General features: G+C 32.4%; 2 protein-coding genes and 1 pseudogene across 8 annotated transcripts; 1 reads left to right on the forward strand and 2 right to left on the reverse strand.

Annotated features, from left to right (window-relative positions):
* Nucleotides 1–1,347: 1,347 nt before the first annotated feature.
* LOC133693850 (nicotinamide/nicotinic acid mononucleotide adenylyltransferase-like) lies at nt 1,348–6,041 on the reverse strand. Of its 6 annotated transcripts, none has more exons than XR_009842186.1 (3): nt 3,999–5,635; nt 2,273–3,118; nt 1,348–1,993 (listed from the first exon to the last, which is right to left on the reverse strand). XR_009842186.1 is itself a non-coding variant. In XM_062115191.1 (3 exons), exons 2-3 carry the CDS (start codon nt 4,075–4,077, stop codon nt 2,370–2,372), a joined length of 828 nt encoding a protein of 275 aa, XP_061971175.1. In that variant the 5' UTR covers nt 4,078–4,173; nt 5,645–6,041; the 3' UTR covers nt 2,139–2,369. The 6 variants fall into 6 exon arrangements, 5 of the variants coding, with proteins under 5 accessions (XP_061971175.1, XP_061971174.1, XP_061971177.1 ...); XM_062115191.1 differs by lacking the exon at nt 1,348–1,993 and adding an exon at nt 5,645–6,041 and having other exon boundaries at nt 2,139–3,118; nt 3,999–4,173; XM_062115190.1 differs by lacking the exon at nt 1,348–1,993 and adding an exon at nt 5,645–6,041 and having other exon boundaries at nt 2,139–3,118; nt 3,999–4,243.
* Nucleotides 6,042–7,751: 1,710 nt separating this feature from the next.
* LOC133693224 (vacuole membrane protein KMS1-like) lies at nt 7,752–12,715 on the forward strand. 2 transcript variants are annotated; one of them, XM_062114400.1, is made up of 8 exons: nt 7,752–8,068; nt 8,417–8,619; nt 9,017–9,095; nt 9,692–9,991; nt 10,699–10,856; nt 11,251–11,367; nt 11,546–11,722; nt 12,222–12,715. In XM_062114400.1, exons 1-8 carry the CDS (start codon nt 8,017–8,019, stop codon nt 12,264–12,266), a joined length of 1,131 nt encoding a protein of 376 aa, XP_061970384.1. In that variant the 5' UTR covers nt 7,752–8,016; the 3' UTR covers nt 12,267–12,715. The 2 variants fall into 2 exon arrangements, with proteins under 2 accessions (XP_061970384.1, XP_061970383.1); XM_062114399.1 differs by having other exon boundaries at nt 7,753–8,068; nt 12,134–12,715.
* Nucleotides 12,716–14,971: 2,256 nt separating this feature from the next.
* Nucleotides 14,972–17,492, reverse strand: LOC133693796 (F-box protein At1g55000-like; annotated as a pseudogene).
* Nucleotides 17,493–23,861: the final 6,369 nt, after the last annotated feature.

A 23,861-nucleotide genomic window follows, 5' to 3' on the forward strand; every position in this document is an offset into this window, starting at 1 on the left:
CCATAAAATTAATAATGATATAAGTCTCAAGTGGTCCTAAGATTTATGAAACTTGAACTGGTGATCTCTGAAAAGTAAATTTAGGATATGACCAGTTAAAATATATTTTTTAGGATTAAATCAAGTTTTATTTTGTTTTAAGAGAATTACATTACATTATTTCATTTTGTGAAATACATAATTTCTAATCCTATGGTAAGGTAAATATATGTGTCACGTAATTAGATTGAATGTTCAATATATATGCATGCATGTTTGCGTTAACTCACGTAATTGCTAGTTAAGTCTACCAAACCATGCGTCAAAGAATCATAAACAGCTTCGAAGTTAGCTTGTGCTTGTAGAATTAACAGATAGCTCTTCCAGCAATATTAAATGTTGGGTCATTCTTGTAGATATATTGGTAGTTTTTAATTTTTAAAATATTTTTTTATTTGAATAATTAATATTTATCTTATTTATAGTATTGTAGACTATATCATATTAATAAAATTAAAATCATTAAATTATATAAAGAATGATATTTCAAATTAATCATTGAATTGTGACAAATTAATCATTTTGTCCAAGGCAATGAAGAATAATTATTCCAACACCTTATTTTATAAATAAACTTGTCAAGTTTCACATACACAAGTATTTGCTTGATATGCTCTTAGAAAGTTTTTGTTTGATAAAAAAAAAATGTTCCAAAATAGAATAGTACTTATTTTCTAAAAAAAAAAGAACAGAAAGGGAAGATCAAAACTTTATTCTCAGATATATTACTACGTTGTCCCGATGACTTCTTAGAACTCAACTGAAGGATCCATGTGTACATATGAAAGTATGTGTTCTTAGATAATTCTAGAAAATCTTAAAGAATTGTTTGTTTTTGTGTTTTAAAAATATTTAAAAAAAAATTTAATTTTTTTTTATTTTTTTCTTTACTTCAAATTAATATTTTTTTGTATTTTTAAATCATTTTGATGCGATGATTTCAAAAATAATTTTTAAAAAATAAAAAAAAATTATTATTTTGATATATATCTAAACAAAAAATATTTTGAAAAACAACCGCAACTACACCAAACAGGAAAACATCTACTAATTTATTTTGTTCATCTAGATTTTACTTGATGTATTGCAATCGAAATAGAAAAACTAGGTACGGTTGTAGTAGTATTTTGAGAATTAAATTGCAAGAATAATAGTAGTTTTCGTGCCTCATTTAAATTGAACACTTGTAGGCATAATTGTGGGACTTGATTGGGACTAAATATTTTTTTAAAAAATCTACGTTATCAAATTAAAGGGTTAATTTGAGCTAATATTTTTATTAAAATGATTTTATTTTATTTTAAAAAAAAATCTTGGAATTGACAGGAAGAGATTTAACAAATATGATTATAGAAGGAGCACCTTCTTGCAAATGACAAACAATTTTAATGACAACTTGTAGATAGTGATCAAGTTGTTAAAATGGAGATGTGCGAACACGTAAATAAAGAATTAAAAGCTATTCCCAATTGCACTGTTTCTTTTTGACGAGTTATTGCAAGTTGTATCTTTCGATTTCGCTATATTATGGCTTTTGCTAGGAGACATGGGGCAGGCGGCTTGGGATACTTTCCGAATCCAACTTGCAAATCACCAAGCCAATCAAACTGTGATTTTGAGTCTTCAAGTCTTCGATTTAGCCACCTTGACGGGGTCGTGGAAAAGAGAGGCCGGTCCTGGTCAATATGGGTCTAGTCTGCTGCTGTATGGGATGCATACAATTCTCCAGACGTATTTCTTAGAATTCCCTGTTCTTGAATCCATGGACCTGTCGTCATTCAACACGCGTAATTCTTTTCTTATCCAAAACTTTAACCAGGAAAGAAGAACACTTCGAAGCCATCTACATCCAGATTGATGGATGAGTTGGCTCCAGAATGCCGTATCTTAAGATGATCATTTAGCTGTAGAGAATTCAACACAAGCCGTCTCATTTGGAGCCCAAACTATTGACCTGGTCAGAATTACTTGCGGGTTAATCAACTGAATCCTGATGAATTCATCTTAATAACAAAGAATCCAGAAAACCGCATGAAACTAAAGTTTGATGATTCGACTCGGAACAAAGGAGAATGACACAAACGAAGAACACCCCCATATTCAAACAAGCAGAAAAGGATCAACCATAGCATTAAACATAACATGACGGGGGATGATATTTCTTTGTTCGAAAATAGGATTCAAAAGAAAAGATTAATTTAGATTGTGATAAATCTGAACAAACCAAACTTACAGATGTATTTTCCTGTTCCGGTGCTTCGTCTATCAAGTAATTATGACTGCTCAAGATATGGACTTACATATAGTTGATGAACAAAGCTGTGATATGATTAGAAATCATCTTTTTTGTCCTCTTGGTTCCGGTACAAACCTTTGTCTCTAATGTAATCAATCACTCCATCTGCAGTTAAGTACTTTATGGACAACCCTCTTGAAATGCTTTCCCTAACTCTTGTTGAACTGATCTGGTTTGGAACAAGATCACTTGTTACTCTAATATTACCCTTGTTTTCATTCAAAATTTCATCATTAGATATAATCTTGTTAACATCTTGCCCTTCTCTACATATGCAGACCACACCATAGTCGCTGCATATGGTTCTCACCTGATCACGAATCCAAAACCCAGGAATACTAAATGATTGGAGTAAATCAGAACCACAAACAAGCATGACCCTAATTGATTCTCTGGACATCTTCATGCCATTAGTAAATGAACCCTCTACTCTTTGTAAAATAGTCAAACTACGTTGGAAAGTGCTTTGGTTTACCTCCCATGGATCAACCATTATGAAATCTGAAGTTTCACAGGCCAAGCGACACATCTGCAACCTATGATCCCCAGATACGAGGCCTGCTTTCTTGTATGCATCACTAACAGGCGACATGTATGCTGCAATGACATGGAATCCCTCTGACTGTAATGCATCTCTTGCTAGCTCAAACATTCGCAGGTGCATAAAAGTGGGAGGATTGAAACTGCCAGTTGCCACGAGAGCAACATTTATCTTGTTATTTTCCTCAGTGGAATTTAGGCCAAAAGATACCTTTTCCATTGGCAATTGAAGATCCATGATATCTGAACGACAGTGATAGAGGAGCATTAGGGCACCGCATTCTTAATAACATGCTTACAGTTATGCACAGCTTCCCAGTACACATGCACTTTGATGGTGCAGCAAAAGCTGAGCATAGACTAGTTTGAGATTTCCAATTCCAAATTGGGTAAATTCACATCTTGTTCATAAGTATAAATCCATCCAAGATGTACAATAATTACAAACTGTGTGTACAATATCTTAATAACACATTAGCTTTAGGCATCAATGAAATATGGACAAATGTTACCTTTAGTAAGTAATCATGTAAATCACATAACTTGATCATTGCAACGTGACAGACTTAAAAGATCAAGTAGCCAAATATGTCCGCATGCATGAGTGTGTTGGGAGTGAAGGCACATTAAGGTTAATAGTTAAATTGTGATCCAAAATGACTAAGATCAACAGACAATGAAGGATCAGAGTATGCATTGGAGCAAGTTAAAATTCACAAAAGTCAACACATCATGTTTATTCACATAGTAACATACATGAGACTGGATACATCATTATATTTCATTCAGGACAAGAGAGTGAAGGAGCTAAAGGCATATAAGTGTCCCCAAAAAAACACATATGAGCATGCGCACACGCGCGCGTGCACAAAGAGGGGGGGGGGGGGGGGAGGTGTCTGCTAAGAAGAGTGAATCAAAAGAGTTTATCGAGGTACAAGGGATAATCCAGTTTAATCTCTCGGTGATGAGGAACATACTGAAACGACAATGCCACGTGGAATCTATTTATAAAAGCACATTGACATGCAGACAAGGGGAAGTTGAAGACAGCAACCCTCATTTTGCTGCTATGAAACCTCTCCCCACAGGTAAATCAAAGGAAATGATCAGTTTCTAGGTTTACCTCTTCCTACACCACCACCCATCCCTTTGTGACCCTTACCACCACCTAAATATGTGCTAGCATCAGAATTTAATTTCATGTCCTTTGGCAAGGGAAGAATATTATCCACGCTCTTCAGGAAACTGGGATCATCAACAAAGCCATCATCTCAAATGTGGAAGAAGGACCAACTCTTCTGCACTGGATGAAAATGGACTCAGAAAGCATGGCCCACAACCAATCTTTTTCTCAGGTTCTGAATGACCCTGTTTAAGCAACTACAGTAGCATCATGTACTCAAACTTTTTGACATTAAGATTGGGAGGCCAGAACTGAAGGAAATAGTTGAAAAAATAGAAATCGCCACTGCTGAAACAAAAGTCTTTTTGAACCAACCTAACTCTACCCGACCCTTCCTGTTCCTTCTTCTCTCCCACTCCATTAAGCTTCTCCAATTGCTTTTCCTCCATAAATTTAACCACCTTCTGCTTCTTTAGCACAGCCCTGTTTTCTTCAATTTCCTCCCTCATTCACTAGGTGTCATTGCTAAAGATCAAAACTTCAAACAAAATTTAGAAGAGACAATGATTCTGACAATCTCCTAGATTATGCGAAAAAGCCATCTACTCTAAAACTCAACTCAAAACAAATGTCTCTCTCACATAAGAAAATGCGTTTGAAAATAAATATAGGTTCAGTGGGTATCCTAAAAATAACAAATTTAAGATAGCATAGACCTCACATGAAGAACACACGCATAAATAAATAGAATCAGAAACCTAGTAATACTAATATTTCTTCAATTTTAATGCCAAGGATGATAATGATAATATATGAATATGTGATGTATAGAGCATTACAGTTGGCAGAAGTTTAGACAAAGAAAACCTTCAGTTTAGATTCTACAAAAGAAAGCTGATATGTCACTATGAGACTTGTGAACAAAGACTATTTACAAGCATATAAAGTACAAAACAGCAAAAAACCAACAGATTTAACTCACTACTCCCTTTCCTTGCAACAACAAAATCCCCACACAACTTCTCCCTTCATATACATTATAAACAAGAACTTTTGTCATCCCCTCTTAATACCTTGAAACTTCCCTTCATGTAATACGATTGCAACCACAAAAATCCTGTCCCGGAAACCCAAATTGCCACTCTAAACTAATAAACCGGTGCCAAAGAAACTCTTTATTTCCACAACACCAATATCCACATATTGCAAAATCCTATGCTCTCTTCTTTCCAGAGAAAAAAAAGACCATCCCTTTTTCACATTCCACAATTCGCAATCACATCCTTTATGTTTGACAAAATCCTATAATTCTAGCTAACATAAAGTACTACTCCACTCTCTTCAAACCTTCCCTTGACAGCAAAGATTAACCTTTTCTTGATTGAATTTACTAATTTAATACAAAACAAAGAGAATCATTCTACTAATGCTAAACCAAATTTAGCAGAGACATTTAAGGTAATGACCAACTAGCTCCCATTTAAATAAAAAACCCACATCAAAACCAAAGTCTTTAACACGAAAGCACATGTATTTGTGCCTAGCTATGCATAAAAGTGTAAGAAAATGCTCACATTTTGTTCGTTTCACACCACACACAGCCAAAAGCACATGTAAAAAGAGAATCAGAGATATAGTAGCGAAACCTTGTGAAAAGTGTATCAGAATTTGCCACTAGCTTTGCCGCACCAGAGAGAGAGAGAGAGAGAGAGAGAGAGAGAGAGAGAGTCTGTAACAAGAGGTACTCTCTCCGGCTTTCGGATTTCTTCTGAACTGAATTCTCTCTTCTTGTTCACTTCTTTTGACTTTGTCTTTAGGAGACCGACCTCTCCACCGTTGATATCTTGTAAAGCGAATCTAACACTGTTTGAGGTTGGACTAGATTTTCAACAGTCAGTCTCTTCTCTTTTTCTTGACACGTTATACCACTTTTGATGCGTGCCCGCCGGGGTGAGCTATCGGCTTTCGGTTTCGGTTTTCAATATTTCGATTCCGTTTTCGGTTAATCGAACTTATCAAAAGCATAACCTGTTCTAAACCGAATATTTTCGTTACTAGGCACGGTTCATCTAGCGTGTTGACTTATATACTTTATCAAATCAAACCTCTAATCATACCTAATAATTAAACAAATATAGAGTCGTTCCTTTGACCCAAATGACATGAACCAACTCATATAAATTATAAGAAGACAATCAATATTTTTTTTATAATTATATAAATAACTTAAAGGCATGGGAATTTAAATACAAGTACAAGATGAAATCTTGCTTAGACATTTATGATATTCTAAAATAGATGTTTAGAAATAAATTTTTTTTTTTTTTAGTTTAACGTGGGTGTCCAGACCCGCTTGCGTGTACCTTAACTAATCTCACGGGTTCTAAAGTTTTTTTTAATAGTTGGATAACGAGTTTTTAATTAAGTATTATTGCTATTTGATATATTCTCTATAATTAAAAAAAATAATAACTTGATGAAGAAATCTTAGTACTTCCAAAACAATTCTCTTTTAGTGTGTTTAGATACTTTCATATACTTAAATCGATATCTTATTAGAAATAAGATGATATAAATATAAAAAAAATATTAAATCCTAATAATAATATTGTTTGTTATTGTTTTGATATGAAATAAATACTCTGTAAAAAAAAATGATGTCATATATATATGCAGATAATAGAAAAATTATAAATATTTATTTAGGTGATTCAAGGGTATTTATACCACTAAATTTTATCATTTTGTTTCTATAAAAGAGTTGGAAAGTCATTCCATCTTAATAACATCAATAAAAAACAAATATTCATTACTAATAAAATAAAAATATCATTGACCACAAAAAACTCGTGTACACCTACAAGTATAGATGAAGGGATTATTTGTAAGTGTGATAGATTATTTTTTAAAGTATTTTTTACTTAAAAATATATCAAAATAATAATTTTTTTATTTTTTTAAATTTATTTTTAACTTCAGCACATTAAAATAATTTAAAACACCAAAAAATTACTTCAAAACTAAAAAGTTTTTTTAAATTAAAATCACGATTAAACTATAATACTAAACAAAACCAAAGTAGGATTTTGGCTTAAAAAAATTGAGTTGGTTAAAATTCTGACGCAAGTATTGGGTATAGGCCATAAGAAAACATAATAAAAATATTATAAACCAAACTGAAAATTAATCAGATTTGTTAAAAAAAATAAAATTTAATTTAAAATAAAAAATAATAATTCAATTGGGTTGAATTTGATTTTTCAATTGAAATAGAATATTGCTCCCTGGTACTCTGAAGTTTTTATTTAAAAAGTTAATTGCAACGTAATTCTTATAGTTTATATTTTTAATACTAATTAATGAGTCCTTTTAATATTAAAAACATTTATGGGATTCATGGGCCAATCCCAATAAATTCACATTGGCACAACTCTGACAAAGACCTTTTTATTTAAATTTAAATTTATTAATTTTTTTAATGTACAAAGTGGAAATGTTTATTAATTAGAGAAAATATAGTTTTATAAATTCAATGAAATAACTTATTAATTCAATTGAATTTTATTTGAAACTGGATTTTTCTAATCATAATTTTAATTTTAATTTTAATTTTTTTTGTTTTAATTTTATTTATAATTTTAGATTTGTTAATATATAAAATAAATTTTAAAAATTAAAATATTATTTTAATATATTTAAAATGTTTTGAATAGAAACAGCTATCCCAAACTTTATTTAAAAAGCACCAAAACAAAAGCATAAGCAATCCCAAGCACAAACCGACCGTCTCTGTCTCTGTCGATGTCTCCTTCACGCTGATGTTGCTTTCTTCTTTTAAAAGTTCCAGCAGGAGGTTGCTTTGCTCCTTCTCCAACACCGTCCAATTTCTCGCTTCTCAAGGCTCTATCTCTTCATAAATTCAGAACGGCAACACGTAGAATTTGAGAAGGTATCGAATTTTTTTGTCCAGGAGAGTGAAAGAGAAAGAGCGGTTGATTTACGTTCTCCCCTTCAATTAATGGAGATCCCGAAAACACAAGAGCAGGACATCAACAATATGTCAATTTGTAGTAAGTAAAGTACTTGCTGGTTCGTTATTGACTCTCTGCTTGGTTCATTAGAAATTTAATGGACTTGTTGGGATTTCTTTGTGCGTTTTTTTTTTAAAATGAATTTTTGTGGTTTTTAGAACTTAGTTAATGCATTAGTGATGGAAATTAAGAAACTTTTGGTGGTTTTGCGAATTTTGTTTAATATTTTCATAAAATGAATTAAAGGGCTCTTTTCTTTTCATTTTACTTGCCCAGAGTTTAGGGAATTAAGAAACTCTTTTTTGAAGGGTTTTTGACATTTTTAGTTTAGTTTTTTTTTTTAATGTAGATTGAAGGTTCATCTTTTTGTTTGTTTATGTTTTACAGGAATTAGAGAGAAGCAAAGAGAAGAACTAGAGAATCTAACGTTAGCAACACAGCCTATAAAGACCTTTGCATATTTTGTATTGGCTATAGCTCAATTTGTCCGGAGATTGTTTGCAAAAAATGGCTGGCTTTTGCTTCTGACTAGTGTCTTTATAGGAACTATTGGGATTCTAGTCATCACCATAGATGGCCCTTATCAGGAGGTAACATGATTTTTGTGGATTTTATTGAGTGCTGGTGTTTTTTTTTTTTTTTTTTTTCCTGTGGTTTTTGTTTTTGTGTATTTATGTGCTTATTTCCTCATTTGTAAAATGCTTCCTTTTTCTAGTAAAAATTAAAAGCTGTCTGATTTCAATTTTGTACCTAGTTGATACTGCAGCATGTCCATGAACCTGTTCATGAAAATATAACTAGTGGTGATAAGTTTGCTGAAAATGCTAGATTGGATTGTTGATCTTGCTAGAAAGTATTACCTGGCTGGTGTTTTTGATTTATGAATTTAAGCTTATTCCCCTTTCATAAAATGCTTCCTTTTTCAAATAGAAATTAAAGGCTGTGTTCTTATTCTGATTTCAAGTTTTTACCTTGTTGATACTACAGCATGTCCTTGAACTTGTTAATTATCTTCGATTTGGACTCTGGTGGTCGGCACTTGGTGTAGCATCGTCAATTGGTCTAGGTAAATGAATTGTTCTTGTTTTCTTATCTGCGGTTTCTTAATGATTTTGGCCAGATGATTCATAGGGATTATCATTACAATTCATACTTTTGAATTAAGGTTTATCTCTAATTCTGTTGTGCATTGCCTTTCTTGTACACACTCTCTTGTGGACTTGAAACACATGGAAAGGAACGTTTCGGCAAAGGTTTACTGGTTACTTAAATGTTGTATGGGAATAGTAAATCAAGATAAGATTTGACACTTTGAGTCCTCCTACTTGGAAAGAAAACTAAGGTTGGCAAAGACTAATGCATGTCAGCTAGAGATGATAATGAACTTGATGCATGCATGATAATGTACATGAAGTTTCAAAGATGTGAGCTTCAGAGTTTAGACTCATCCATGGCTATGTGTTGAGCTACTTAGCTAGCATGTACCATGTAGAAGTTAGACATTTTACAAGGAATGTCTGGCCAACAAACTCTGTTCTATTTCTGATTAAGCAACAAATTTTGCCACAAGAACTGGATTCTTTTCTCGTTTTCTAATAATATCATGTTCAGGTGATTTACTTGGAAAGTATTTGAAACGTTGAAACTTTTCATGTCCTGCAGGATCAGGTCTGCATACATTTGTTCTGTATTTAGGTCCGCATATTGCTCTATTCACAATCAAAGCTGTAGAGTGTGGCCGCGTTGATATAAAAAGCTCTGTATATGATACGATTCAACTGCATAGTGGTCCTTCATGGCTGGACAGAAACTGCACTTCTTTTGGGCCTCCAATGTATTCATCACTGCAAGGCTCCCGAATTCCACTGACCAGCATTTTGGCTCAGATTCAACTTGAGGCTGTTTTGTGGGGCATTGGAACTGCACTAGGGGAGCTTCCTCCATATTTCATATCTAGAGCTGGTAATATACTGATTCATATCTTTATGCTAATGTCTGAAGAATGATTTTCCCTTTCCATGTCTGTGTGATTGTGGTCTGCACTCATATGCCCTAGATGTTGGAATTTTCTTAATGAATATAAACTAAAGTTAGGTATGAGGAGATCAAATGCTTGGATTATTTTTCCAAGAATGCTTTGATCCACTGCAGCATATTCTTTGCTCTTTATCTTTTATGGCTAATGTTGCTTAATTTTTATGAATTTTCAATGTTGTGCCCAAATTGGTGAGTTTTAGTTGACTGGGATTCGATAGTAGTAATAACTATTGTTGTGTGAATATAGATTTATGAGTGACACTATAACCAAGAATGCCTTTATGTTGGGAGGTTGTGCACGTAATATTCGTACAAGAATGATTGGGGGAATTAGCATGGTGAAATATTAAATTTGATTGGTTGGTAATTGTTGGGCTTAGCTTATTTTGGACATAAGGTGCTTCATTTTGTGCCTAGGTATATTAGTGGTCTCTATTGAATATTTTTTCTTCCTGTGAGTTTCTTGGCACTCACAAGTGAAGGGAATTCAGCCCCCGTTAACATATTCTATTATCTGAACTGCATGACATGAATTGCATGATCATTTTGTTGTAGCTACAAGGTAGCAGGCATTGCTCATTTCACTGCTCTATGATTTTGATTATTTAGTTTATCTTGAAATGTGTGCGCAGCTAGCATGTCAGGTAGCAAGCTGGAAGTCATGAAAGAATTTGAATCTTCTTCAGAACAAGATAACACAATCATGGCCACTCAAATGAAACAGATTAAGAACTGGCTCCTTTCACATTTGCAGTATATGAACTTCTTCACTATTCTAGTTCTTGCTTCGGTAACTGTCTCTCTTTCTTTTTGTAATGAGACCTTAGAATCATAATGATGATCTCCTTTACTAGCATGAGAGTTGCTGCTGCAGTTATTCTGCCTGATTTAACTCAGAGTGATGTACTTTGTCGTCATAGAGGAAAATTGAAATAATACAGATTATGCTCCTTGCATATATGGATTTTTTTTTCCATGTCTATATAGGATATACTTAGCAGAAATTCTTTCCCATGTTGGCTGTTGCAAGTATTCATACCTCTACTCCCCATTCTTTCCTAAATGCAATTGCCAAGTTCTGGCCATATTCTGTCATGAAAAGTCTTTTTGATCAACAATCTGATGGCTTAGCCCTCACCACTCTAGTTGAATTTGCAATTTCCTGATAAAATGGTGTGCTGCAGGTGCCAAATCCTCTTTTTGACCTTGCAGGTATCTTGTGTGGGCAATTTGGAATTCCATTTTGGAAGTTCTTCCTCGCAACATTGACTGGAAAGGCAATCATCAAAACCCACATTCAGGTTTGCAATGCTCTATTTTCTTGCGCTACTTGATATGATGCATGTGCTACTTATGCGAGCACATTGTATCATATCCAATTCGTGGTTGCTGCAGGTTCCAAGTTTTTCCTGATTTTTTGCGTTCTCATTTTTATTTGGTTGCCAGTTGACTTTATTTATGTTGTTTTTATTGTTGCAGACAGCTTTTATCATCTCAGTATGCAACCATCAACTCCTTGACTTAATAGAAAATGAGATGATTCGATTGCTCAGCTTTGTCCCTGGACTCGCTACAGTTCTGCCAAAACTCGTTGCAAAACTACAAATTATTAGAAACAAGTATATGGCACCCACACCTACAGTTTCAAATGTTGCGGTAAGATATCTTATAGAATCAGAATACGTATTTTCCTACATTGGTTGCCATTGTGCTTTGGCATCAGCATCAAAGCACGGAGTTCGATTCTAGTCCTTGATTATGCAACGTTCAAAGCATAGTTATGGACATAAATTTATATCTCCTTGATTGCTGAGGTTTGCTTGCACTTTTAAGCATGATATGCGTTACATTATTCACCATGTGTTTGTGTGTGCATGCTACTCATGTGGATGAATTCTCAGAGTTGCGTAGATTTAGTCTTAAGATGCTCTTTACCTAGGGGCATTTCAAGATGCAATGCTTAACTGATCTAGTTATGCAATTTTATGCGATTTCAAGATTCCATGGTTGTGTGCATGTTCTTATGTGCACTAAGTGACATTTTTTTTTTATTATTATTTTCTTCAGGTGGGAAAATGGGACTTCTCATTTGCTTCAATATGGAACACGGTCATATTCCTCATGCTCACGACCTTCTTCTTTAAAATTGTGACAGCAACTGCACAGAGCTTTCTCAAGGAACAGCAGGAGAAAGAGCTAGCATTGTTCAACTCCTCTTCTGCATCAAGCCCTTCCTCATCCAAAACCATTTAAGCATCGCAAAATTTCGCTACTAATTCCACCACAGATACTTCTCCTTTTTGTGGTAATTTTAACTTCGGTGGCAGAAAATTTTATATCTGTCGTGTATACAAAACAAGAAAGAAAGAAACACAGGAAATAGCAGGTTAACAACCTTCATTGTTGAGGTTCAATTGCCAATAGGGCCTTCCAATAACTTTTGTCAAAGGTGTGCTTGTCAGCCTATCTTGCATACCAATATTGAAATGCATGATTAAAGCACATAAATTAATTTAATGTAATAAATGCACTGTGTGTAATTAGACAACGTAAAACATGAGAAACTTGAATTTGCTTCAATGCAGAGAATGCAAAGGCAAGCCATGTTGTGTGGTACCATATTTATGAAACAAAATGTATTGATCCCTATCCTATGTTCACTACATAGAAACCTTTTCTTTTTATTTACCTCTCAGAAAATTTTGTTGGAATTAATTTTGAAGTCTACATTAAAAGTGTTTAATGTATGTAGATATGATGATTAATATCTAGAATTCTATATAAACTAAAAAAAATATTTTCCAGTAATCTAACTTCAAGTCTATAGAACTTCTCTATTACGAGAGTAAAATATGATGTGAATGGGATGCTTGTTATGCCATGCTTTCCTTCTTTATTTTTTTCTAACATGGTATTTGAGCTAATTTGATCTAGTATAGTGTTTTAGAATATAGCTAATTCAATCTAATAGAAGAGATGCGGTACAAAGATCACATATGAAAAAAAAAAAAAAAAAAAAAGAGAAAAGAAAGAGTTTGGGGGCTTTATCTAAAGAAAGGGATGGAAAATGGCTAAAAAGTTATGATAAGAAGAAGACCGCAACCTAACATGAATAAGTCAAAATAAAATAAGTAGAAAAATATAACAATTTTTACAAGAAAATAAAAGTGATATAAGAGAGACACATATAAAGAAAAATAAGAAAGAGTCTATTTTCTATAAAAAATGATGAAAATAACAATAAAATTATTTTTTTCCTATTTATTTTTGCGTTTTAAAAGGTGCATCAACCACAACAAAATTATTTTTTTCCTGTTTATTTTTGCGTTTTAAAAGATGCATCAACCACAACAAAATTATTCTCCAGTATATTTTCAAAATTCAAGGATTGTAAGATTTTTAAAATTAAAAGAGAGTGCTTGAATTAATTTTAAAGCTTACTTTCATAGTATTATTTTAGTTATTCTATGCATATATGCATGTAGAAAATTAATAAAATGATTATCCAATAAACATGTTGAATATTGTAATGGATGTCAAAGTCTATGAACCTCTCTATCTTGTAAGAGTAATTTAATATAAAAGAGAGTTCTCTTCCTTCCACCATTTCTATCTTCCTACCATCTTTCCATGATTTTTTTTCATAAAATAATCAAACACTGGAAAGTATTTTCCAACTTATTTTTTATTACATTACCAAACATCGGAAAATACTTTTCCGGAATTCACTTTTCCAGAATTTACTTTTCAAAAAAAAACTACTTTCCTGCAAATAAATGGAAGCCGCCTTAGAGTACATGTGTTTCCCTTCTTGACTCTTGTTTAAGGTGCGCAGCCTGACTGTAGAATAAAAATACTTTAAACAATTTTGTCAATGATAGCTCAACTAACACTAACAACCTTTTTTTCTTTAAAAGATCTCGAGTAATTTGAGCATTTTTTAATTAAAAAAAACTATAAGAAATTTATAGTTAAATAAGGCCCCGATCGAGACTCAAGCAAACAAACAAAACATCATGATTCATGCATGTCGAAGGAAAGGGAAGGGAAGGGAAAATGACCATGATGGCTGTAGAACCCTAGTTTGCTTGCGCAAAGGATTTGATCACCCTTTCTTTAACTCATTAACGTCGATGGCTTGGAAGTTCAGAGACCTTGTCGTGTCAGGCACAGCATCAAGGAACCTGTCATCACCCATCTCTCGATCCCTCTTAATCTTTCTCAAACTAAGTGAGATCGGTACGAGACCTCTGTGCTCGAGATCAAACACTTCTGGAGACCTCTCCCGCACTGTGAATGATATTCCAGGTGGGATCATGGTCATGGCCGGTCCTAGCTGGCTAGATGCCTTTAGTCTTTGATTTGATGAAGAAACAACTCTGTGGACAGTAATTGAGGTGCTAAGACAGCATCAGACATAACTTAACAGTTGTATATCTAGTAGATTTTTAAGAAATTGCAGGATAAAAACAAAAATCGCAGCACAACGATGTTGTTTTGTTGTACTCTATGCAAAAACGACATAGTTCTTCTGGGTGCATTCTTTCTCAAAAAAAATATAAAATAATTTGTAGATATAAGGCTCTAAATACTAATCTGAACATATATATATATATTAGAGTATCAAACTTGAAATTTAAAATAAAACACATTAATATATTTGTTATCAAAACAACATGTTTTAAAATAAATTCTAAATTCAGATCGAACTGTCCACCTTCCAACCTACAACACAGACTGGTTAGATGATTACGCGTTACTAGCAATTAAATTACAGCTCATTGTTAATTTCAATAATGGTATCTTTTCGTAAATAAAACCAAATGAAAAGTCATAGGAGTCCTGTGATAGGACAGATGAAAATAGCAAGGAGATGAGAGGGTACAAGGCTCGAAAGAATCGAGGTTGATGACGTGATAATCAAACAATATAGTTAAATAAAACACAAAACGTAGTAATACATTGTCAGGGATACATGAATTTCTGCAAATCAACTGTAAAATTTGCGGTGAAAATCAAGTTGCAGAAGGTCATCCTTTTTTTGGAAGAAGAAGAGGAAGAAGAAGGTCATCCTTGTTAACCAAATGGATGAGTCTCAAAGTAGAGAATCACTTCAAATGATACCGCGACTATGAACTACTTCCCACATATAAATTTGGACAAACTCACTACCAATGTCATAAAAAAAAAATGTCCACACAAGAGCAATCCCAGGTTGAGGTGCGGCATTACAAATTTGCGGGATCCATTAAGCTGTATAGGAAAGGGGAAGCCAGAGCTGTGGAAGCTGGCCACATCATAGGCTCATCGATGTTCTAGCATCGTCATCTGAGTGCCTTGGAGAGCAAATATCCCTTGGAACAACTTGGTTTTTGTTTACATCGTACAGGTTAAGAAAAACCACACAATATAAAGGGATTTGATTCAGAGCAGTACTTTTTCGTTGCACAGCATGTTTCCGATTTCCAGCTAGCCAAATCCTGAATCACTCCCCCGCCTGAGGTCTGCTGAAAATTCTGTCTCGAGGGTTACAATTCAAAATAAACCAGTAGTATGGCGCAGTTCCACCATCAACTTGCATGCTTCTCTTTACAAAATCGATGATCCCTTTCACATTAGCTTTTTGTCAGGCTGGCCTCCTGGATATAATACCAACACTTCCCTTTTCGCATGGGTATCCAACTCTATGTAGCATATCCCATTTATGAGACTGTTTGGATTGATTATGGGGATTAACAACCTCTCCCTTGAATATATGCCATTGTCACTTGTCATGTTATTTAAAAGCTTTATATCCCTAACCTGTTCCAAGCAAAGAAAATATATATAAATGTTCAGTGCATTTACTTTGAAGCTTCTATCATAAATCAACTACAAAAGACTCCATAGTTCAAATAAGAAATAGCACAGCCAGCGAATTACAGCATCTCCCGCAGTTGGGAACCGCAGTAGGATCTGCGGTATGTTGGTTGTGTTTGGCATTTTAAAGTGTGTTTTGCTTGTAAATACATTAAAATAATTTTTTTATTTTTTAAAATTTATTTTTAACATCAAAACAGTATAAAAACATTAAAAAATATTTAATTTGAAGAACTTTGTTTCTTTTGAAAAATTCAGTGTGCCAACGTAATCAAACAAACCCTAAAAAACAGACACCTTTACACTAAAAATTGGTTGTGCTATTTAAAAAATAAAAACACAATTCCCACCAGCAGTTTCTATAAAAATAACAGTTCCCAGCTGCCTTTTTTTAATAACTTGCAGGTGGGAACTGCGGTTTTTCTAGCTGCGCTATTTTCTAAAAATTTTTTTGCACATGCTAGCTTGCCAGTTTTTTTTTTTTTAATCATAATTTACTCATTAACAATCTAGAAAGAAGAGCAGAACCAAAATCATGCAGTGCAAACTTCAAGTGGCATTACATGATACTGTCCTATCAACCAAATGAAATGATAGAGGACAGAAGTTTAAACTTCCCATTTCTCAATAACCAGATACAGAGCAATCATACAGCAAAAACTCCAGTGCCTACAAAGCACAATCCTTTCCAACTCTACAAACAAAGCAATGATACAACAAGAAAAACAGAATCATCTCCAATTCTACAAAAAAATAAGAAGAAGAAAACAAGCACATCACAAACATGGCAAAAACCACTCATTTTATCCAATTCTACAAGCAAAATAAGCATATCCCAAGATTCCCACATACCAAAAACCACTTTCTTTCCCCCAAATCAACAAACAGGAACGAACATATGACAAGAAGCCCAGTGACCAAAAAGCATTCAACTTTATTAATTACCTGAACAGAATACTTCTTAGCAAGACTAGTAACAGAATCTTCTCTAGCAATCTTATGTGAAATAGCAAACTTCCAAATCCCATTCTCTCTCCAAAAACTCCCAGACACAGGCTCCCCCACTATCTCCTTCAACTTCCATGGTTCCATAAACGCAGGCCTCACAATCGCATCATCAGAAGCCATGTCTCTCCACAGCTTGCAAACACAGCTTGCACGTGCCAAGTCTCGAGCTCCGAGCTTTCGTAAGATCATAATTAGCGTGTCCCTGCATGTGAAGGATGAGAGTGACACGTGGGAGTCCATCGTCTTGGTGGTTTTGTTATTCTTGAGTGGTGTATTGAGAGAGGGAGGGGTAGAGGAGGCTTAGCGTCAGGGAAGAGGGTAGTAGTACAAGGTAAAGTCTTCCTCTTCGATTTCAACTGATTTGTTTATGGGTTTTGGATTTCTCTTGGTGTTTCCAGTGGTGATAGTGTCGGCGGCGGCGGCGACTGTGTTTTGATTGCCACTGGATTAGGTGAAGAAGAAACGGTGGGCTTTCTTTTTGGGAAGAGGGTAATAGTAGAAAAGGGAGTCTGTGTCATCCATCCTCTGTATAGTTTGACTGGCTTGGTGTGTATTGGAAAAGCTTTTTAATTCTCATTTATCCTAGTTTAAAATCTAGGTTAAAAAAACCCCAATTGATTAGGGCAAAACTCAATTAAAGATCCGTTGACTTTTCAATTTTTTTTGTTTAAATATTTTAGATAAGCCCTTTTAATCTATGGCCCAAACCTTACCCTGTCTGTATCAATCCAAAATCTTAAAATTATGTTTTTGAAAAGCAAATTGAATGAATATCTTTTTTATCATCTAATAAAAAAAATCACCTATTAATAACAATATAATAAAATGTAGTGATGAGTGCTAAGATATATTTAAATAATGACGTTGACATAAATAATTTACCGTAAATTTAGTATTTAATATGATATAAGAGTGAATTCTGTAAAAGTAACATAAAAAAATTGTGTATTATACATGCTGTAGTTAAATCCATGGATGGTGCAGGATTATTTAAAGTTAGTTTAAATTGAATTTAATTTTTTTTTTTAGAATTTTTTTATATTGGGTTGGTTTTAAATTTAAACTTTTTAATTTTTTTCATTTTTCCTTATGTTATTACATTAGTTCGGGTTGCAGGATTTGATGGGCTTGCCTAAGTTTGTAATTGTTTTTTTTTATTATTTTATCTTAACCTTATAGGTTTGACATGCTTATTTAGATTGTTTTTTTTTTTTGTTTTTTTTTAAAATTAATTATTCTTTAATATTAGGGTGACCAAAACATGAGTTTTATCTTTTTTTTTTGCAAAATGTATTTTTTTCTATACTGTTATGATTGTTTTTTGTTTGTGTATTGTAGTTGAATGTTTTTTCACCATTTAATTAAATAATATTGATTGATTTTAGGTAAGCTCTCATGCAGCATAATTAAAAAAAAACGTGTTGAAAATTTTCAAGATTAATTCGTATGATTAGGTTTAATAATATTATTAAAAAAATCATTCATATTATTAAAATTTAAAAAATATATTCAAAACTAGTGTAGAGGGCAATTAGGTGCACTAGTGTAAAGGGCAATTAGGTGCTGACATTTTTTTTTTTTGTTATTACAATGTTAGATGATGGGGGACTTGGTATTTTATCAAAGATAAAAAAAATACAAAAATTAAAAAATTATAGTAAAATGATCAAAAATGCCCTGAAGGGGTTTTTTTTTTAATGAATTTTTCATTATTATCATGTAAATTTTGGAAAAACTTGATATTTTTTAATCTATAAAAATAATATAATTAAAGAGAGTTACATGAGAAAGGTCAAGTTTTTGCTACATAGCCTCTGGATATTCATAATGATTCTGTAATTGAAGGGCCGTGTTACTAACAATGCGGTTACCATGAATCAACTACAAGAGCTCATGAAAATGTTGATGCCCAGAATAAAGAACATTTATTTTTATTTTATTTTTTTATATCTCCCATTAATTATATATTATTTGTTTATTTATCGGATTTAGATATTAAAAATCGCATAGTTAATAAATTCATAGTTAGAAGCTCACCTCTAGCTTAATTAAGCCTTAGAAAGAGTGTTTAAGGAATCCCATTAATTATATATTGTTTGTTTATTTGTCTAATTTGGACATTAAGAATTATCATAGTTAATAAATTCATAGTTAGGTTTGTTTCAATTTCGTACGTCATTGTAACACAAGTAAGTAGCTTGAGCTTTAGAATGGGTATTTAAGGAGAGTTTGCTCATTGCAACTCTTTAATTAGCCTACCTTTGTATCAACAATTTCAACATAAGCTTTCTCAAGATAATTATATGATGTTTTTCCTAAGTTTATTTTGTAGCTCTTTATTTTATTTATATGCTTTCTTTCAATTTACATGTTTTATCTATCAATTTCTTTAAATGTTTTCTCTGCATGTTCTTAATTTTTTTTTTTGTTATCATGTGTGTGTATATTATATTAGCTTCATACTTCTATGTTTTTTTTTTTATATAATAATCGAGATAGAATATTAATAAGATCTAGTTAGTGTTATTAAGAAAATAATAAATTGACTTAAAGAAAAATTTATAGTGAAAAAAGTAAAGAAATAACAAAAAAATATTAATCCTGAATGTTGTAACTTATTTTTGGATCCCCACATAAAAAAAAAAGTTAGAAATCCAAAAAATAATAGTAATGAGAAAAGAATGTTGAAGCGTCCATAAAATAGTTAGAAATTGGTTTAGAAGGTTAAAAATTATAAAATTTAAAATTTAACAGTATATTTTTGACTGATTAGAGCCCTATTGACAATGAAAATTCAATTTTAGGAAGAAAAGTTTAAAATTAGATGTTTATGGACTCAATTAAATTTTATTGAAGGTTTAATTGAATTTATGGAGGGTTTGATTGCAAGAAAAATTGATTTTTAAGTCAATTTAGCTTTAATTGGAAGAAATTAAAGTTTTGATGTCTAATTATAATTTTTAAAAGTTGATTTGATCAAATTTAGGGCTTAATTGCATAAATATTGAAGTTTGATGGTCAATTAAGAACTTAATTGAAGAAATCCAAAAATAAGGACCAAACTGGAAAAGACGCGTAAATAAAGGGTCTGGAATTGATTGAATCAGGGCTAGATTGAATAAATCACAAATTGAGGACTGATTTGGAAATTGACATATTTTGACGCCATTTACTTTTAAATGAAACGGTGCAGTTTCATCTAATGTTAAAAAAAAAAAAGAAGAAGAGAAGAAGCCCAAAAACGGTGCCGTTTGGAATGACATTGTGGATTCTTCTTCTTTTTCAGTTTTTCCCCTGGACGTGTAGAGGCAGGGGAAGAAAAATCAAGTTCCCCTGCATCTGCTCCTTTCCCTCTCTCTCCCAAAACCCAAAAAATCGACAAAGACCCCCATGTATTTAAACTTTGACCCGTAGCCTACCACCAGATGAAAGAACAGAGAGGACGAGCCCCTCGGGCGACCCTGAGATGGCTGCCCAGTAGCCGCTTGCCCACCCTGCCCCTGTGCCATGACTGGACAGGGGTAGTAGCCGTCTCTCTCCTGTTTTCCACTTATAAATACCAGGGGAGAGAGAGGGTTAGTGGGGGGGAGAAAAAAAAGAAAAAACAAGGGGGAAGTATAGAGAGAAGAGACGAACAGAGAGGGGGGCGGAAATAGAGAGAAAGAAGAGGGGAAAGGGGCCGAACAGAGGTGATATTGAAAAAGTAGAGGGGACAGGGAGATTTTGAGAATCAGAGGGAACGAAAAAACAGAAGGGAATAAAAAAGAATGTTTTGGGGTTTTAAGAGAAGAAAACGCATAATACAAAACGAAAAAAGAGAGTAGGAGCAAACAAGAAAAAAGAACAGAGAGAGAATAAAGAGAAGGAAACAGGGGACGGTTTGAGAGGGGAGACTGAGGAGAGAAAAGAACAGAAAATAGAGGCCAAAAAGAAAAGAAAGAAAACAAGGGAGAACAGGGAAGGGGAAAGAAATAAAAAAGAAATAAAAAAGAAAAAAAGAGAAAAAACCAAGAGGGAAGAAACAGAACAGAAGCAAGAGAATATGAAGAACATAAATAAAAATAGAAGAGATAAAGAGAAAAACGGAGACTAGGTATGCCTCTGCACTGTGAAGAAGAACAAGAACGACAACAAACACCGGTTGAACCACACCGCCATTCCACCATCGGTCCACGATTGCTAATTATAATTGACTAGTTATAACTGGCTAATTATAATTGACTAGTTGCAAGAGCACAGTAACCATTCTACGGTTGCTATGGGTTGGATCATTAGCCCATTTCACGCGACTGAGCTGAGTCCAACCCAATTAAAATAGTTTGTACTTTATTTGGGTTCGAACAACCCAATTTCATTTTAGGTCAGGTTAGGTGAAGTCCAAAAAAAAATTTTAAAAGTATTTTTTAAAAGATTTGTAATTTCTCGTGTATTTTTCTATCCATTTTGATTAATATCAGTTTGTATTTTTATATATAAAGATACAAATTCAGTATTAAAATACCCGGTTTTCATCGAAACATTGCAAAATATCATAAAACAAAAAAATATCTTGTGTTCATACATACGACAAAGTCTCTCAAAGATATATATATATATAATCATATCGTATTTTCATACGATAAAATTCAAAAATATATGTTAGCATACATTTTGGCTTTAATAATCAGTTTATTAAAGTAATGAGAACTAGGCCAACATTTCAAAAAATTCCATAAAAATTATTTTGTTTTCTTTTAATATCTGGGATTACAAACTTACACGTAAGACGTGCTACTAATATTAAAATTAGTTTCTTTGGTTGACATCAAAACAGTTAGGTTTCACCTTATAAGATAAGGACCTCTTTACCGAAGATGACTTTTCTTGAACATTAGACAGACCAATAATTAGAAAACACGACAATACCTTAGCTTTCATAAGACAATAAAACAATGTAACTTATCTTATATAGGGCGTAGTTGGGGTGCTAATACCTTCCCTTTACGCAACTAGTCCTCGTACTTGATCTCTGAGACCAATTAGGGGTTTCTAGTGACCAAAATATTAGGTGGTGACTCTCATTCCCGCTTTTCACTGATAAAAGACAAGAATTCTTTGTCTCCCCATATTTGCCAGATAGATACAATATCGAGAGTGGACGATCGCCGCAGTGTCGCACACGTGTGACACTAAATATTAGATCATCTTATCACATAATCTGAACATTAATTAGCTAGATTAACACCTATATAAGTAAAATTCTAAAATCATAAACTTTATCCCAATCAGAGTCAGCAATATCAAAAATTAATTTGTTGCGGGTAATTCAAATAAACCACAAGATACCACAACAATCCATACTTCTATGCAATTCTATAGTTTATTAATACAAATATTTATTATTTATCACTTGATTTAAACCTATAATTTATTGTTTAATGTAAACTTTAAGGTTTATTTCTTAATTTAAACCTTTTTGTTTGAAGCTAGAGGGGACCTTGTTGTTTCTCCATCAATACAAACTTTACCATTTACTGGTTGTCATGCCAGCGCGCTGCTGCGGGCTTAAGGTATGTTTGTGCGTTGTTATAGATTTGTAGAAAAAATCATAAATTTTTTTAAAAACAATTATGTGAAGAAACACTATTGCAATTCATAATGTTTTCAAGAAAAATTAAACTATAAAGCTAAATTCTCAACCAGCTTAATATTAAAAAAATAAAATAGATAGATAATTTTGAAAAAAATCATAAAAAAAACAAAAGGAAAAAAATCATGTAGGGAAACATTGCAGTAATCTATAGTGTTTTGTGAGGAAATATACAATTGTAATTTTCATCCAACTCAATAATAAAAAATTAAATTCAATAAAGATAATTTTGGAAAAAAATCTTAAAAAAATGAAAGGAAAAAAAAACTATGCAGAAAAACAGTGTAGCAATCTATAGTGTTTCATGAGAAAATCTACAGTTATAATTTTCAACCAGCTCAATATTGAAAATAATAAAATCGATAAAGATAATTTTGAAAAAAATTATAATAAAAAAATTTTCATGTGGGGAAACACTTTAGCAATCAACGGTGTTTTGAAGAAAAAAACTACAAAGCTAAATTTTCAACTAGCTTAGTATAAAAAAAATAAATTCGATAAAGATAATTTTAAAAAAAAATCGATAAAAAAACATGTGGGGAAACATTATAGCAAGAAAAAATCATGTGGGGAAATACTATAGCAATCCACAATGTTTTTTTCAAGAAAAAAACTACAAAACTAAATTATTACCAGCTCAATATGAAAAAACTAAAATTGATAAAGACAATTCTAGAAAAAAACAAAGGAAATAAATAAAAATCATATGGGAAAACACTGTAGCAATCAACAGTATTTTAAAGAAAAAACTATAAAGCTAAATTCTCAACCAGCTCAATATTAAAAAAATAAAATCGATAAAAATAATTTTGAAAAAAACACAAAAAAAGAAGACAATTTTGGGAAAAAAACAAAAAAGCAAAAATAAAAATAAAAAAAATAAAAAAACATGTGGGGAAAGCTAAAGCTAAATTCTCAAACAGCTCAATATTAAAAAAAATAAATTTAACAAAGAGAATTTTGAAAAACAAATATGTGGAGAAATATTGTAGCAAAACAAAAACCATGTCAGGGAAATACCGTAGCAATCTACAATGTTTTTTTTTATAAAAAAACTACAAAACTAAATCCTCAACCAGCTCAATATGAAAAAAAACTGAAAGGACCATTTTTGAAAAAAAAATCATATAAGAAAACATTGTATCAATTGACAATTTTTTTTTTAAATAACAGAGCTAAATTCTCAATCAGTTCAATATTAGAAAAAAAATTAGTAAAATTTCTTTTGAAAAAATATATAATGTTTTTGAAAAAAAAGTAAATCATGGAAAAAACACATGTAAAAACAAAAAAAAAACA

The sequence above is a fragment of the Populus nigra genome, chromosome 5, assembly GCF_951802175.1.
Source record: "Populus nigra chromosome 5, ddPopNigr1.1, whole genome shotgun sequence".
In the NCBI taxonomy this organism is placed as follows: domain Eukaryota; kingdom Viridiplantae; phylum Streptophyta; class Magnoliopsida; order Malpighiales; family Salicaceae; genus Populus; species Populus nigra.

Coding starts and splice junctions, on each gene's coding strand:
- LOC133693224 (XM_062114399.1), top strand. CDS start 8,017: ATGGAGATCCCGAAAACACAAGAGCAGGACATCAACAATATGTCAATT. Junction 8,069..8,416: donor CAACAATATGTCAATTTGTA/GTAAGTAAAGTA, acceptor TATGTTTTACAG/GAATTAGAGAGAAGCAAAGA. Junction 9,992..10,698: donor ATATTTCATATCTAGAGCTG/GTAATATACTGA, acceptor ATGTGTGCGCAG/CTAGCATGTCAGGTAGCAAG.
- LOC133693850 (XM_062115191.1), bottom strand. CDS start 4,077: ATGAAATTAAATTCTGATGCTAGCACATATTTAGGTGGTGGTAAGGGT. Junction 3,119..3,998: donor GGGTGGTGGTGTAGGAAGAG/GTAAACCTAGAA, acceptor ACTGTCGTTCAG/ATATCATGGATCTTCAATTG.